This window comes from Conger conger, chromosome 17 (assembly GCF_963514075.1).
Source record: "Conger conger chromosome 17, fConCon1.1, whole genome shotgun sequence".
Lineage (NCBI taxonomy): Eukaryota > Metazoa > Chordata > Actinopteri > Anguilliformes > Congridae > Conger > Conger conger.
The window spans coordinates 37,655,528-37,670,527 of NC_083776.1; the positions used below are offsets into that span (position 1 = coordinate 37,655,528).

Sequence of the window (15,000 nt, forward strand, 5' to 3'; positions counted from 1 at the left end):
TCCCTGTTGGCCAGGGCCTCTCTGTGTGGAGTTTGCATGTTCTCCCTGTGTCTGCGTGGGTTTTCTCTGGGTACTCCGGTTTCCTCCCACAGTCCAAAGACATGCAGTTTAGGCTGATTGGAGAGTCTAAATTGCCCATAGGTATGAGTGTGTGAGTGAATGGTGTGTGTGCCCTGCGATGGACTGGCGACCTATCCAGGGTGTATTCCTGCCTTTCGCCCAATGTATGCTGGGATAGGCTCCAGCCCCCCTGTGACCCTGTTCAGCATAAGCGGGTTAGGATAATGAATTAATGAATTAATGGTTTCTTCTAACCCATTACTAATGATTACTATTGCATCATACAATGCCCTTCCTGATTTCCTATATTATTCCATATTTTCCGGGTAAAGTTGGCAATATGGATATAAATGTTCAATTGTTTTTATTGTGAGTGATTTAAATTGTAAGAAAATACATGTGCTGTTGTGTTTCTGTTGGAAATTAGAAATAGTTTTTTTAAATATAAAATATAAGAGGTATATTTTTATGTAAGAAGCATGCAGTAATGAGAGTGTCTCATCATTAAATATTTCCATAAGAAATGAACCTTAATTCTGGGGCAGTCCACAAACTAGGTCTCACAGAACAAACCAAAAAAAAAATTTCTCAGTAGTGCAGATAACCTCATTCTGTGGTCACCCAATTATCAGGGGTTTCCAGAGAATTACACTGCATAACGGTTATCATACTGTTGTCATTTCATTTAACTGAACAGTAAACTGTTTAAATGGTAGACCACAAACAACTAAAGCATATATTTCAGTTGAACAAACTGCTCATTTTAATATCCAATATCCAGCTTTTGTTTGCTTAGTGGCTTGGTTTTGTTTCCTTAGGAATCGGCAGTTCTTCATATTGACCAACAATACCAAAGTGATGGATGTGGAGGAGTCCTCCAATGGCTGTCTCTCAGTGGAATTCAGACACCTGGTAAACAAATTATTCTACTGCCATAGATCAATTAGTCAATGTATGTTCTAGCATATAGCCTATATTCAAAAAGATAAAATGTTTCAATGCTAGGAACCTGGGTAGATCTTAATGCATACAAATAGATTTCACAGAACACAAGGTTTCATTGTGAAATTGGTTTTATAGGCTCTTATAATATTGTATTGTGTTATTTTCATTTATTTTTTCTTCCTGCAGCAGCTGAAAGAAAGGAAATATATAAACGGACCAAAAGGGAATGAGGTGAGATGAGCCCTGCTGTACTACATTAATGTAATATAATAGCATACACTCAGTGACCACTTTATTAGGTTGACCTGTACACCAGCTTGCTCATGCAGAGACCTGGTCAAGAGGTTCAGCTGTGTTTCAGACCAAATGTCAGAATGGGGAAGAAATGTGATCTAAGTGACTTTGACTGTGGAGTGATTGTTGGTTCCAGCCAGGGTGGTTTGAGTATCTCAGGAACTGCTGATTGCAACAGTGGTATGCAGAAGAGCATCTCTGAACACACAATGAGTCAAACCTAAGTGGATCGGCTACAGCAGCGGAAGACCAATGAGTCTAATAAATACCTAATAAAGTGCTCACTGAGTGTATAATATAATGTAATATAATATGACGTAATATAACACTAATGGCTGTAACACATGATAATATGTGATTTCCAAGCAGCAGACTAGAATGTTGGGTATAAGATAACAATGACAATGAGTTATTTAGCCAATGCTTAATCCAAGCTACAGTAAATCCTCAAATTGTGTCCGGGATTCTATTTGAAGCCGGGCCTCGGATAATATCCGGGGGCGTGGCCGATTCGGACAAATAAAGGATGGCCCCCAAATACAAGCCGGGGGAATATTGCCTACCAGTAGGGCTATCAGTCCATGTGCACTAGAAGACATTGTTTCGATTTAACTCAATTAAATAAAAGAGCTCTTCTTAATATTTTATATTGCTGGTTGGTTTAATACTGTTGCCATTGAAAAGTCGTTGTCCTACACCATGGGTCTCCCAACACGTTGCTCTCAAGCTACCAGTCGCTTGCCGCCCCCTACCGTCGCTTGCTTGCCAAAGGCTGAAGCAGTATACATTTAAACACAATTGTTGCTGCAAGGCATTCCAGCCTACGAATTTAATAAAAAGTAAATCAGGCAAAATTAAAAATTTACTCAGTTTAGGCTACTTGGCTACGCAATAAGGTTTCCATGTATTTACAGCACAGCGCACGTTCAATGAATGAATGAAAGCGGCTGCCTTGACTCGCAATAAACATCCATCCATCCATCCATTATCTGAACCCGCTTATCCTGATCAGGGTCGCAGGGGGGCTGGAGCCTATCCCAGCATACATTGGGCGAAAGGCAGGAATACACCCTGGACAGGTCGCCAGTCCATCGCAGGGCACACACACCATTCACTCACACACTCATACCTACGGGCAATTTAGACTCTCCAATCAGCCTAACGTGCATGTCTTTGGACTGTGGGAGGAAACCGGAGTACCCGGAGGAAACCCACGCAGACACGGGGAGAACATGCAAACTCCGCACAGAGAGGCCCCGGCCGACGGGGATTCGAACCCAGGACCTCCTTGCTGTGAGGCGGCAGTGCTACCCACTGCACCATCCGTGCCGCCCTCGCAATAAACAGACGGGTGGAAATCCCGACACTCTTTCAACTACATAAAACTTAACAGTGAACCATCAAATACCCCCCAGATTTCAGTGCCCATCAGTCCCAACATTTAGCAATAGAATCAAACAGTCCAAAAGTAAATTAAATCCCAAACCAAAGCGAAAATCTTTTGATAGCCTACTGGTATGCTGCTGCAAACGAAACGCATGTCTCACAATAAAACGCACTTTAGGAAAAAAAGATCCTTAACTTGCTGTTATCTACACCGTTATCTTTGTTATTGTTCATGAAGGCGTGTCTGGCAAGTTGTTATTTCATGGATTCTGGACTTGCATGTGATTTATTGTGTTTGAGAATATTTGCAATAAACTAAGTCTGTTAAGACTGACACTATGACTTACCAAACCATGTTTCCTGATTAGCCTACACTAATTGATTTCTGAACGGTTACAGGAAGTGTTGAACAGTGTTGGCCCACTTTATGTGTAGCCTTTTACTTTATTTCTAAGAATAAAATTCGACAACAGAAGCCTAATAAGAAATAAAGGCCTGCCTCGAATACAAGCCTGCCCCAAATAAAGGTCTGTGCTTCGTGCAGCCTAAGTAAATAAAAGACCCCGGACACAATTTGAGGATTTATGGTCATCCAGTCTTTTCCAGTCTAATCCGGTTGATTAGACTAAACAGGGGACAATCCTGCCTGGAGCAGTACAGGGTTAATGGCCTTGCTCAAATTATTGTGGCTACACTGGGACCACCAATCTTCAGGGTCTCAGTCATGCACCGTAGTCACTAGGCTACAGCTAATTATAAGTTGAAGTACATTTGAATCCATGCTCTAATATTTTTACAGTAAAAACTGATTTTGATGTGTATCACTTTCTGACAGTAGGGGTCAGCATAACATTCCAGTCCCTTTCTGTTCTGAGAATGGGAGGCTGAATGCTGTGTGTGAGCCTTCTGCTTTAGAATCGATACCTTCATCCAAGTGTTGAACTTGCTAGAAATGGCTACTAGATTTTCTTGCTCCCAGTGTGTGAAATAAAGAACAGTAGTTGAGACTGGTTGTTGTTGCTGGTTGAGTGTTAAAGTAGGGAATGTGGCTGGGTGGGTGTGTGTTCCCCTCAGGGTCCCCTCACAGTGACTGAGGAGCTCCACTCCCTCAGTTTTGAAGCCCAGTTCTGCATGCAGGGCCAAAACATCGACCTGGAGGTCAGTATCACTGCCGCCTCGCTGGAGCCTTCCGAGGCTCATCCTTCATCTGCAATATACTCCTCACCTTTCCGTAAAACCTGAAGTTATGAACTGAATTTAGTTATTGAGAACTACATGATCAGTGATCTTCCAAAATGGCCGCCTTTTACTGAGGCATCCTTTTCAGATGTCTGCATCTCTGTGACAAACTCACCTATGCAGAATAATGGCAATACATACATTCCAGCAATCTTCAACTGTAGAGCATTTTCAGTCTTCAGTCACCCATGTGTCATGAGGATACGATCATGCCCACATATGAATTTCCATTCCTAAAGATTTAAGAATGAAAAGATCTAAGTTTATCTAATTTAGACCTTATTTACATGTACTACATTAACTTGAGACAAATTTTTTTGTGTTCTTTGCATTCTATATAATTACTATAAATTTGTTCCGATTTTTAATCCAAACATTTAATTCAGATTTGTCATTGGATACAATCAGATAAAAGCCATTTTGGAACATAAGCATGAAAATGAGGAGCAGCAGTCTCCCAGCAGTGCCAGCTGCTTCTCCACAGCCGACACTCTCTGCCTCTCTCCCACAGACCTGCTCACTGCCTCTAGTAGTCATCTCCAATGTCAGCCAGCTCCCCGGCGGCTGGGCCTCAGTCATGTGGTACAACCTGCTGACCGATGAGCCCAAGGTAGGTCGTCATCTGGTAATGCTTTATTTTACAGCCCCATAATTACTGGGTAAAATACCATGTACTTATTAGGCAACTGGTAAGTACTACAAAACGGGTAGTAAAATGTATTTACCTGATGGTGGGCTTTTATCTGACCACTGTGTGCCTGCTAACTGAGTGTACTCTGTCCCATAATGTATACAAATTGTTGGCGTGATGCAGTAATTGATAGAATATGAAATGACTACTACTCCACATGCAGTAATAAAAACAATTTGTAGAGCACGTTTTTCTATGAAAGGAAGTAGAAGTATGTGGCTGGGTGTCCCCTCAGGGTCCTCTCACGAGGAGCTCCACTCCTCAGCCCAGTTCTGCATGCAGAGGCCTTAAAAAATCTGTTGACTTATTCCATAGAAGTTGAGCCCTACTCATGCATGCCTTTTCCCCTCTTGTTAGTGTCTGGGACAGTAGGAAGGCGAATGTACCCCACACTAGGTGATTCCACTCTGTCTCCCCCCCCTCCACCCCCTCACAGAACCTAGGCTTCTTCAGTAGTCCTTTGCGGGCTGGTTGGGGCCAGCTCTCGGAGGTCCTGAGCTGGCAGTTCTCAACCTTCGCTGGGCGCGGCCTCACCAAAGAGCAACTGAGCATGCTCGGAGACAAACTGCTGGGTGAGTGCACACACACACACACACACACACACACGCACAACACACACACACACACACGCACAACACACACACGCGCACAACACACACACACACACACACAAACGCATACATACATGCTGTTTGCACACATTCACAAGAGAAAGGGAAGGGATAAATAGTGTTGTGTAGCACACCAAAGTCAAGATCTCATAAAGTCACCTGTTCAGCAAACATTTTCTTACTAGAACACTATGAAAAGACGGCAGGCTCTGTTGCGTTTGTCAGTGTCAGCTTTCCAAAACAGTGCACTGAACTGTATAATAACAATTTATATGATGCGTTATATTCATAGACTGTGGGAAGCATAAAGTGCTGTGGTTTGAGGTGGCTTGTTGTTGCAATTCATCTCTGGACCGTTAGGAGTCCGAAATTACCTATTGAACCTTTAAGTACCACGGAATTCCATTTCAGCCAATTTAAACAGATGGGCAAGAAGAAGAACTTTGCTTCATGTTGTGTAGCCTGCACATGATCTGATTTCTTTTTTCATTATATGACTGTGTGTGCTACACCTACTTTGTAACACCTTTTGTTTGTGAACATTAAAATGTATATTCAAATGTATTTAGGAGTTAACATCTTCTATGCCATGATGTTTGCAGGTGTAAACTGGAACTTGAACTCGCCCTTATTGTTTGTTGTTTATTCTGTTCAGAAATGGACGAGGGAAAGCTGATTTTCCTGGTGGAGAAACACAAAGAGATGTGCCAAACTAATATCTAAACATCTTGTTGCTAATTTGCCTAATTAAAAAAGATTTTTTAATGATTTGTGTAAATGTATTTCCAAAGGATTTATGGCCAGTTTCGTTTGGCTCACATTTCATAAATGAGGCACAAAACACACATGTAGACAAGTAATGCCAGGAATCTGGAACAGGTACTCCTTACTGTAACAGGTTGGGACGGCTGTTCCGGCTGTAAAGGCTTGCTGCAGTTCACCCATGTTTGTTGTGTCTGCTCTGTGACCATAGGTCAGCAGGCTTCCCACGCTGACTGCCAGATCTCTTGGTCCAGATTCTGCAAGGTAAGCCATAACATTACAGCGGCCCTCAAACTGAAGGCCATTGATAGAGCACTGACTCCAGGGCTAAGTCAATAAGGCCTCATATCTCTGAAAGGCTCCAGTAGCTCCAACACACACCAACCACAACAACAGGGTACACTAAGCAATCTGCTCATCATATTATTAAACACCACAGTTTCTCCTTCGGTAATGTCCTGTTTAGGAGAACCGCAAAAGTTCTGCTAATTTGGGTTTCTCTTTGTATTTGGCATGTTAGTGTTGAAATGTAATGGGAGTGTTCTTATGTGATGGCATCCTTGTTTTGGTCACGACTGTTCCTTGTTTTCCCAGGAGAACATTCCCGGAAAGCCCTTCGGCTTCTGGATGTGGCTGGACTCCATCTTGGAACTTATCAAGAAGCACCTGCTGCCCATCTGGATGGAAGGGTGAGGCACACACCTATCTCACACAGCTTCAGTGTGTCTTTAAAGCGTGCTGACACACCCATCTCACTCACTCAGTGTGTCTTTAAAGCATGCTAACATTCCTGTTGAAATCACACGCCCATCTCACACAGCTTCAGTGGAGTCAGTATGCAAACAATCCAGCTTTACACTGAGAGGGTTTTATGAATGATTCTACTGATACTGGATCAAGATTAGATGTACTATGCAGAATTGTAGGCCTTGATGTGGACCTTTGTTTACATACAAAAAACTTAAAAATGATTTGTAAAATATATGCTTTCGTAGTTGCTTTTCACAAGCCATTTTGCAAGCTTTTTAACTGACATGACTCATGTTCTGCTCTAGCTAGACTGCCTGGAAGGAAACACAATTCTATAACATAACTTAACTCAGTGTGGTGGGCTCAGTTTGTGGTGTAACTCAGTGTGGTGGGCTCAGTGTGTGGTGTAACTCAGTGTGCTGGGCTCAGTGTGTGGTGTAACTCAGTGTGGTGGGCTCAGTGTGCTGGGCTCAGTGTGTGGTGTAACTCAGTGTGCTGGGCTCAGTGTGTGGTGTAACTCAGTGTGGTGGGCTCAGTGTGTGGTGTAACTCAGTGTGCTGGGCTCAGTGTGTGGTGTAACTCAGTGTGGTGGGCTCAGTGTGCTGGGCTCAGTGTGCTGGGCTCAGTGTGTGCTGGGCTCAGTGTGTGTTGTAACTCAGTGTGCTGGGCTCAGTGTGTGGTGTAACTCAGTGTGGTGGGCTCAGTGTGCTGGGCTCAGTGTGCTGGGCTCAGTGTGTGGTGTAACTCAGTGTGCTGGGCTCAGTGTGTGGTGTAACTCAGTGTGGTGGGCTCAGTGTGTGGTGTAACTCAGTGTGGTGGGCTCAGTGTGTGCTGGGCTCAGTGTGTGTTGTAACTCAGTGTGCTGGGCTCAGTGTGTGGTGTAACTCAGTGTGCTGGGCTCAGTGGTTGGTGTAACTCAGTGTGCTGGGCTCAGTGTGTGGTGTAACTCAGTGTGCTGGGCTCAGTGTGTGGACTCAGTGGGTGATGGTCTCTGCAGGTACATAATGGGCTTCGTCAGTAAGGAGACGGAGAGAGCGCTTCTGAAGGAGAAGGAGCCGGGAACGTTTCTACTCCGCTTCAGCGAGAGTCACCTGGGAGGCATCACCTTCACCTGGATGGAGCAGGGGGAAAACGGTGAGACCCGCTCTCTCTGTGCCTGCACACACATGCAGGCTTCTGTAGCCCTGGCTCTCAAACACACTCCTGGAGACCCCAGTCTGGCTGTGCTGGCTTTCACTCCAACAACAACTGCAATCCCAGAATTGAGGGAGGGATTATGTACTCTCTTAGGACAGAGCTACTATGCTTGTCATGAAGAACAAAAGTCCCTTTTTAAAAATCATGCTTTCTGTGCCATATTGGAATGATTTCATAAAAAGAGGTAAAAACAGAATTGATCAAATTAAAGACTGAAGTGCAGCAATCAGCTCCTAATTGGTGAGTGTGGACACCAAAGTATTTGAGAGACAATAAAAAGGACAGAATAATACATTCAACATTGTTTCACCCCGTGGAATATTCCTGGAGTGTATGCTTTTAACATGGAGAGAAGTTGGCCTCCCATGAAGAGGTAGTCAGATTCCTCTTCCTATGTAGCTACTGTCTGTTCTTACTAAGAGTGGGTCAGGTATTATTATTATTATTATTATTATTATTATTGTTGTTATTAGTATTACTATTATCATAGTACAGGTTCTGACAACATGAGGGAGGTATACATATTGTAGTCCGGTTACTAGCTCATACTAGTCAGTTCCTCAGCATAGTCAGTGACCCGGGAGCCTGGATCCCAAAAAGGAGGATGATTGAGTTAGCTGGAACCCTTCCACATCTGGAACATGGACTGAAGTAAAAAGAGCTGTTCCAGTTATTTTTGCTCAGTTATCAGCTAACTCTGTAATCCTGCTTCTTGATACAAGACACTGGAGTGTGATCGCCATCAAAATGCATTCTTTCGTTTTTTTTTTCCTGTGCATCTCTGAAACAGGAAGAACAGCAGCCAGTGAATGAACTTAAACATAGCCTCCTTATGCTAAAAGGATGTAGAGCATTGTGCTGTGTGGCTGAATGTGTCTTTCTACAGGGGAGCCAAAGTTCAATTCGGTGGAACCGTACACAAAGAGCCGGCTCAGCGCTCTGCCTTTCGCCGATATTATCCGTGACTACAAGGTGATAGCCCACGGGATTGTGCCAGAAAACCCGCTCAAATTCCTCTACCCGGACATCCCGAAGGACGAGGCGTTCGGGAAACATTACAACAGCCAACCAAGCAAAGGTAAAATTGTTATGAGGTAACAAAAATGGCGGACCAAAAAAGGAATACACACTCGGACACTGGTAAAAGTTGGTAACAGTCTTTAATGAAAGCAGCCCAGAGGTACACAAAAATCCAGGGGTAAAAACTCAGGAGTCTTCAGGGGCGCAAGAGAGGGGGGAGTCTGGAGAACAGAAACCTACTAACAGGCTAGCGAGAAAAGAACACTTGTTAAAGTCCAAACACAAAATAAGGCTATGGCTGACTGGAAAAAAAGGAGCTGGGGGGGTCAAAAAACAGATACAGCCGAGTAGAAGTTACTGCAAAAAAGTTCCTTAGCTGGTTTGAAGAACTGAGAGGCTTGAGGAGAGTTCACTGCTTGCAAACAGACGATCTGGCGAAGGGGGATCTTCAGAGTCACCCTCTTGTACTGGAGCTGATGAGGAAATCTGAGCCTGGTGTGCATGGGGGCGGAGACTCCTGAAGCCAGCATGAGCCACGCCTACAGCCAGGTGTAGGCTCACATACACACAGACAGAGGGAGACACACACACACACAAGAGGGAGGGGAAACAAAAACACAGACACAGGCAGGAGCTGCTGACCTCATGACAAAAATAGCCCAAAGGTAAAATAGCCTGTGTCATAGGAGAATGGCAAATCATCACTGTTGTGTCCAATCAGAGGGACATTACGAAAATAAAAGTAGTGTCTACTGTCTGCGATAAAGAAACTACAGACAATAGTGTCTTGGACACTATTTCTGAGCCTACAAATGCAAAAGTCACTTATCCACTGTATGTGTAGCATAGTAATTGCCCTGCTGAAAAAAAAAACAGGTTTTGAAACAGCTGGTAGCTGGTTGACCAGTTCAGACCAGCTCCCAGCTTGACATGGTTTAGCTGGTTGACCAGTTCAGACCAGCTCCCAGCTTGACATGGTTTAGCTGGTTGACCAGTTCAGACAAGCTCCCAGCTCAACATAGTTTAGCTGGTTGACCAGTTCAGACCAACTCCCAGCCTAAAATGGTTTGACCAGCTCAAGCTATGTTTTGAAACAGCTGGCGGCCTAGCTTAGACAGGCTACCAGCACTAGCTGGTTGACCAACTTATGACCAGCTTGACCAGCTAAATTTTCAAGATGGTCAAGCTGGCATAGCTGGATTTTACAGCAGGGAGTACACAGAGCACTATGTTAATATCTTGTGCATTTATCATCAATTTCCGGATTTTTCTTCTTTTGCTGCAGCCTTTCCCTACATCCCTGCACCTTTCATCCCAATCTCGTTGCGGTGAGTGTGGCCATTCTGATTCTTGCCTATTTGAGTAAGCCTGCCCGTTTCTCTGTCCTGTGAGAAGTTAAATGTGTCTGTGTGACCATGTTGTTCCAGTCCGCCCCCGTCCTCATCCCCTGAGCCCCCGATGACCCCTGGGATGTTCGACATGCTGAACCAGCACCTCAGCCCCTTCGAGATCCAGACCGCGGTAAGTCCTGTTTATGACAGATGTGTGGAACGTGTGTTTGCCTGATGGACAACTGGACAATTTCTCATTGTTTTTTTTTCCTGCGTTACAGATGAGTTCACCATACTCAGATTAAGACGGACAGATTCTTATCACAGGCGGCACGGATGGTGCAGTGGGTAGCACTGCCGCCTCACAGCAAGGAGGTCCTGGGTTCGAATCCCCGTCGGCCGGGGCCTCTCTGTGCGGAGTTTGCATGTTCTCCCCGTGTGTGCGTGGGTTTCCTCCGGGTACTCCGGTTTCCTCCCACAGTCCAAAGACATGCAGGTTAGGCTGATTGGAGAGTCTAAATTGCCCATAGGTATGAGTGTGTGAGTGAGTGAATGGTGTGTGTGCCCTGTGATGGACTGGTGATCTGTCCAGGGTGTATTCCTGCCTTTCGCCCAATGTATGCTGGGATAGGCTCCAGCCCCCCTGCGACCCTGTTCAGGATAAGCGGGTTCAGATAATGGATGGATGGATGGATTCTTATCACACGCAATATGATGAAGTCTCTCACAGTACACCCCAAAGTCTCTCATAGTACACCCAAAAGTCTATAGCAGTATACCCTATTTTCTGTTTGGGCAATGGGATCAGTCCATTGTCAAGACCAACTTTCTTTTTTAGACAATGTGGATTTCTTGGGAGTGTACATTGTTATTTTTGTGTTAATCTAATATAGGTACAGTATATGTTTTTTAAGGTAAGGTGGCAGGGCCATTACTTTCCAACAAAGATGATATATGGTATATGTATTTAACAGATCACTGTATGTATACAGCCTTCACTATTTTGTATATTTTCATATAAAATGCAAATAGTTTTGTAATTAATTTATAATAATTGAAGAAGTTTAACCAAATTATGGAAAGTTTCATGGCATATCATTGAATCACAGTTATGATCTACCCATTACAGAGTTCCACAACATGGGCAAGCTTCCACAAAAAACTACAATAGGTACAATACAATAGAAAATAACCCTGCTCTCTAAATATCCCTCATCCATCCTCTGGAGTTATCAGTGTTTGTCAAACCTTTCCTGACCATAATTAGAGGTTATCGTGATATGTTTGACATGACTGACCATGCCATTTTTCTATGTCATAGATTTGTTTTGGTTTTTTTTATATGTATCTCATTTATCTTTGTGCATTGCACTCTAATTCATATCTGTTACTGTATGTCAACCAATGTGTCTTCAATCTTAACACACAAAAACGTATTACTTAACACGCAAATATTTGTTTTAAATTGTCATTCTCAGTTCAAGAATATTGAAAGTATATGCTTCACATGATTGCAATGTCTCTATTTCCAATCTATTCAATATGCAAAACATTTTAAATATGTACAAAATAATGTCTGTATGAAATAGATTCTAGAATGTGCAAACCTAAATATGTTTTATTTTTATGTTTTATTTTTTTATTTTTTTTTACAAAACAATGTGACATTCTGTAAGCAAGCACAATAAATCTATTCAGATACTGTCCAAGGATGCAGTTAATTGATCTGAGCATTGCCCATACAGTTTAATACATAATCTATACTCCATCTGCTACTGTATCCAATTCTGAATTTACCTTTATTTACATCACATGATAAATATATTCATGCAAATATTCCACAATGTGGTTTACTGACTCTCGAGTTACTCTTTCATTACTCTCCAAGGAAAATATGTAGCCTTGAGTTGCACATACAGTCAGGTCCAGAAATATTGGCACCCTTGATAAATATGAACAAAAATATAAATATTTATTCATGATTCAATTGAATCAACTAAAGTCTACATTTGCAAAATAAAAAAAATAAAAAACATTATTAATAGAAAACATCATTTAATGCGCATGTTTCAGAGCAAAAGATAATTTCATTAAGTCTGGCAATATCCATTGTGTCTTATATTTATATGATCTTCTATTATTATTATATTACTACGTAATAGTAACACGACTGATTGCACACATAGGCCGTCATCTCCACATACAGTACAACTATCCGAGTTTTTCTTCCAGCGAAATTCACGCGGAAAAGGGGAGGCAGTTTTAAGTTTCGTTTTTCGATTTCCTCCCAATGCTGTTGCCTACAGAGTTGTTTCACTTTCCAGGAAATCACGTGGTTTCAGATGAGCTGTTCTCGTGACTGCCACTTACTCCCACCGACGTCAAACCTGTCAATAATTACATGTAAAATGTAATGTAATGTAATGTAAACCTCAAGCGGTTTGTCTGCGTGATTTCTCTACCTGTGGGATTCAAGGCGGAAGATGGTTTACTTTTAACTACGTCAGAACATTCAGTTTATGCCGTTTCATTCCAAATCATTTTAAAATAATGATTTAAATGCAAAACACGCAAACATATTTATGCGTTTTTTCATTTATTGACTGACTAAATAGGGCTGTATTTCACAATCCATGGAAAAGCTTGGGATTTAAATTTAAAGCTTTCTAATAACTCAAGAATGCGTCGCTTTTAGGTTTAGATTTCCAGTTCATGCCTATGCTACCGTTTCAGTTTCCCAGTTTTACCTGTTGAAAAGGAGGAACCCGTATTGTCAGAACACCAGAGACACTGATTGGTTTCTTTGTGAAGCCCCTTCCAGAATTGACACACGTTGATTGGTTTTCCACTAAAGCGGAAGTGTCGTTGATATAGTACTCGATTCTTATTGGAGAGAACAAGCGTGAGCATTGACGGCACGGAAAGTGTTTACAGTATTCTGGGCAGTGCTGAAGCGTAGGTAGCGGAGAAAGTTGCGACTTAGAAGTTGGATTCGCTTTAGGCTGACACCAGCTGTATAGCTCTTCGTTTTGTTCCTAGTTCGAACGGTAAGTACATCGCGATTGTAATTATTGTTTTGTTTTAACAGTATGTGTGGCTATATTAAGTCATGACGCATTAAAAATTCTGAAACTAATTCACTGCTTTCAATCATTTTAATGAATGCACTAAAATGGCACGATATGATTCAAATATGCACTGAATAACTTAGCGTCACTTGTCACAGGAATTATTGGAAGCAAAATGATGTCTCATATTACTGATATGAGAAGTTTTGCAGATTGATACAGTGATCCGTGTCAGGACGTTGAAAATGGAGATTAAAACTAGCCCTGGGTGAAACTCGAACTAGAACTAGAACGCGGTCTTAAACATTTAACATTTTCTCAGTAGCCTTCAGTCATTGCTCAGGCTGTGAAAGGTAAAGTAGGTTCCTATTGCCAATGCTTAATGGTAACATAATTTTCTCATGCGTCTGTGAAGATTCTAGCTACAGTGCACGGGTGCTGCACAACTCTTAAGTTGATCTCGCTGAGATATAGAGATATTTATAAAGCAGGTAATCTACAATACATCACCATACAGTGTAAATCTACCCATATCGCTAAAGCTTGGTATATTTCGGTAAATTGTTGATGCTTCGATCACTTGTGTCTGTGACAATTCCATGAATACGCCACCCAGCATAGTGATTATTGCCGCTGTATTAAAACAGTCTCAACACAGCCGTCTTCTGTTGTACATGGTCCGCCAAATGTCATTTTCCATTAAGAACTTGAAATATGCCATACAAACGTGCTATTTTTCTAGCAGCTACCATATTTGCTGTGCGGAAGAAAACAGGAACTGGGGTCTGAAAAATCGCGAAATAGCATTCGGATTTGAATCTGCCTAGCCGGAGACGCATCTTGACTGCCAAGTGTAAGTGTAATGTGGTTAAATAAATCATATAGTGTGTAGAAAAGTGACATGAAACAACCATAGACTGTATTAGACTGATAAAAACACCTCATTCCCTTCCTCAGGACAATGGCTCAGTGGTACCGACTGCAGCAGATGGACTCGAAGTACCTGGAGCAGGTGGACCAGCTGTATGATGACACCTTCCCCATGGAGATCCGCCAGTATCTCAGCCAATGGATCGAAAGCAATGACTGGTAATTGCCATTTGTTTAAATTACACTGACATCCCAGGGTCAGAAATCTGAATTTGATTTAAATTATATGATATGTACAGTATGATATTTGATGTGCCATGCGCACCATTTTGAAACCATAACCTCTACTGTTCCAAAGCTTTCTGCCCACTCTGTGATGTTGACAGGGCGGCCTGTAGCGTAGTGGTTAAGGTAAGTAACTGGGACACCCAAGGTCGGTGGTTCTAATCCCGGTGTAGCCACAATAAGATCCGCACAGCCGTTGGGCCCTTGAGCAAGGCCCTTAACCCTGCTCTGCTCCAGCGGAGGATTGTCTCCTGCTTAGCCTAATCAACTGTATGTCGCTCTGGATAAGAGCGTCTGCCAATAATGTAATGTAATGTTGACTGGTTTTTTTACCACACAACACATTTTCAGAGATAAAAACCATGCCAGTTATTTTTTGTTTAGATTGATGTAGGTTTTTTTTGCCGTCTAATTATTTAGCCTAATGTCTCTAGGACACTTTTCTCCATTTTGGTCATCACATGCTAGGTGTAAGCTAGGTAACTGAAGCT

The 15,000-nt window shown here is 42.5% G+C and overlaps 1 protein-coding gene across 1 annotated transcript in view; it reads left to right on the forward strand.

The window, feature by feature from the left end:
* LOC133116328 (uncharacterized) overlaps positions 1-15,000 on the forward strand; it is a 55,163-nt gene that overhangs the window by 17,609 nt on the left and 22,554 nt on the right. Inside the window, exons 13-26 of the mRNA XM_061225768.1 lie at positions 879-972; positions 1,192-1,236; positions 3,760-3,843; positions 4,436-4,534; positions 5,052-5,187; positions 6,200-6,252; positions 6,583-6,677; positions 7,736-7,872; positions 8,822-9,013; positions 10,241-10,283; positions 10,383-10,476; positions 10,568-10,573; positions 14,182-14,207; positions 14,312-14,443. Of these exons, the coding sequence (XP_061081752.1) occupies positions 879-972; positions 1,192-1,236; positions 3,760-3,843; positions 4,436-4,534; positions 5,052-5,187; positions 6,200-6,252; positions 6,583-6,677; positions 7,736-7,872; positions 8,822-9,013; positions 10,241-10,283; positions 10,383-10,476; positions 10,568-10,573; positions 14,182-14,207; positions 14,312-14,443 (1,236 nt within the window). The remainder of the gene's footprint in view (positions 1-878; positions 973-1,191; positions 1,237-3,759; positions 3,844-4,435; positions 4,535-5,051; positions 5,188-6,199; positions 6,253-6,582; positions 6,678-7,735; positions 7,873-8,821; positions 9,014-10,240; positions 10,284-10,382; positions 10,477-10,567; positions 10,574-14,181; positions 14,208-14,311; positions 14,444-15,000) is intronic.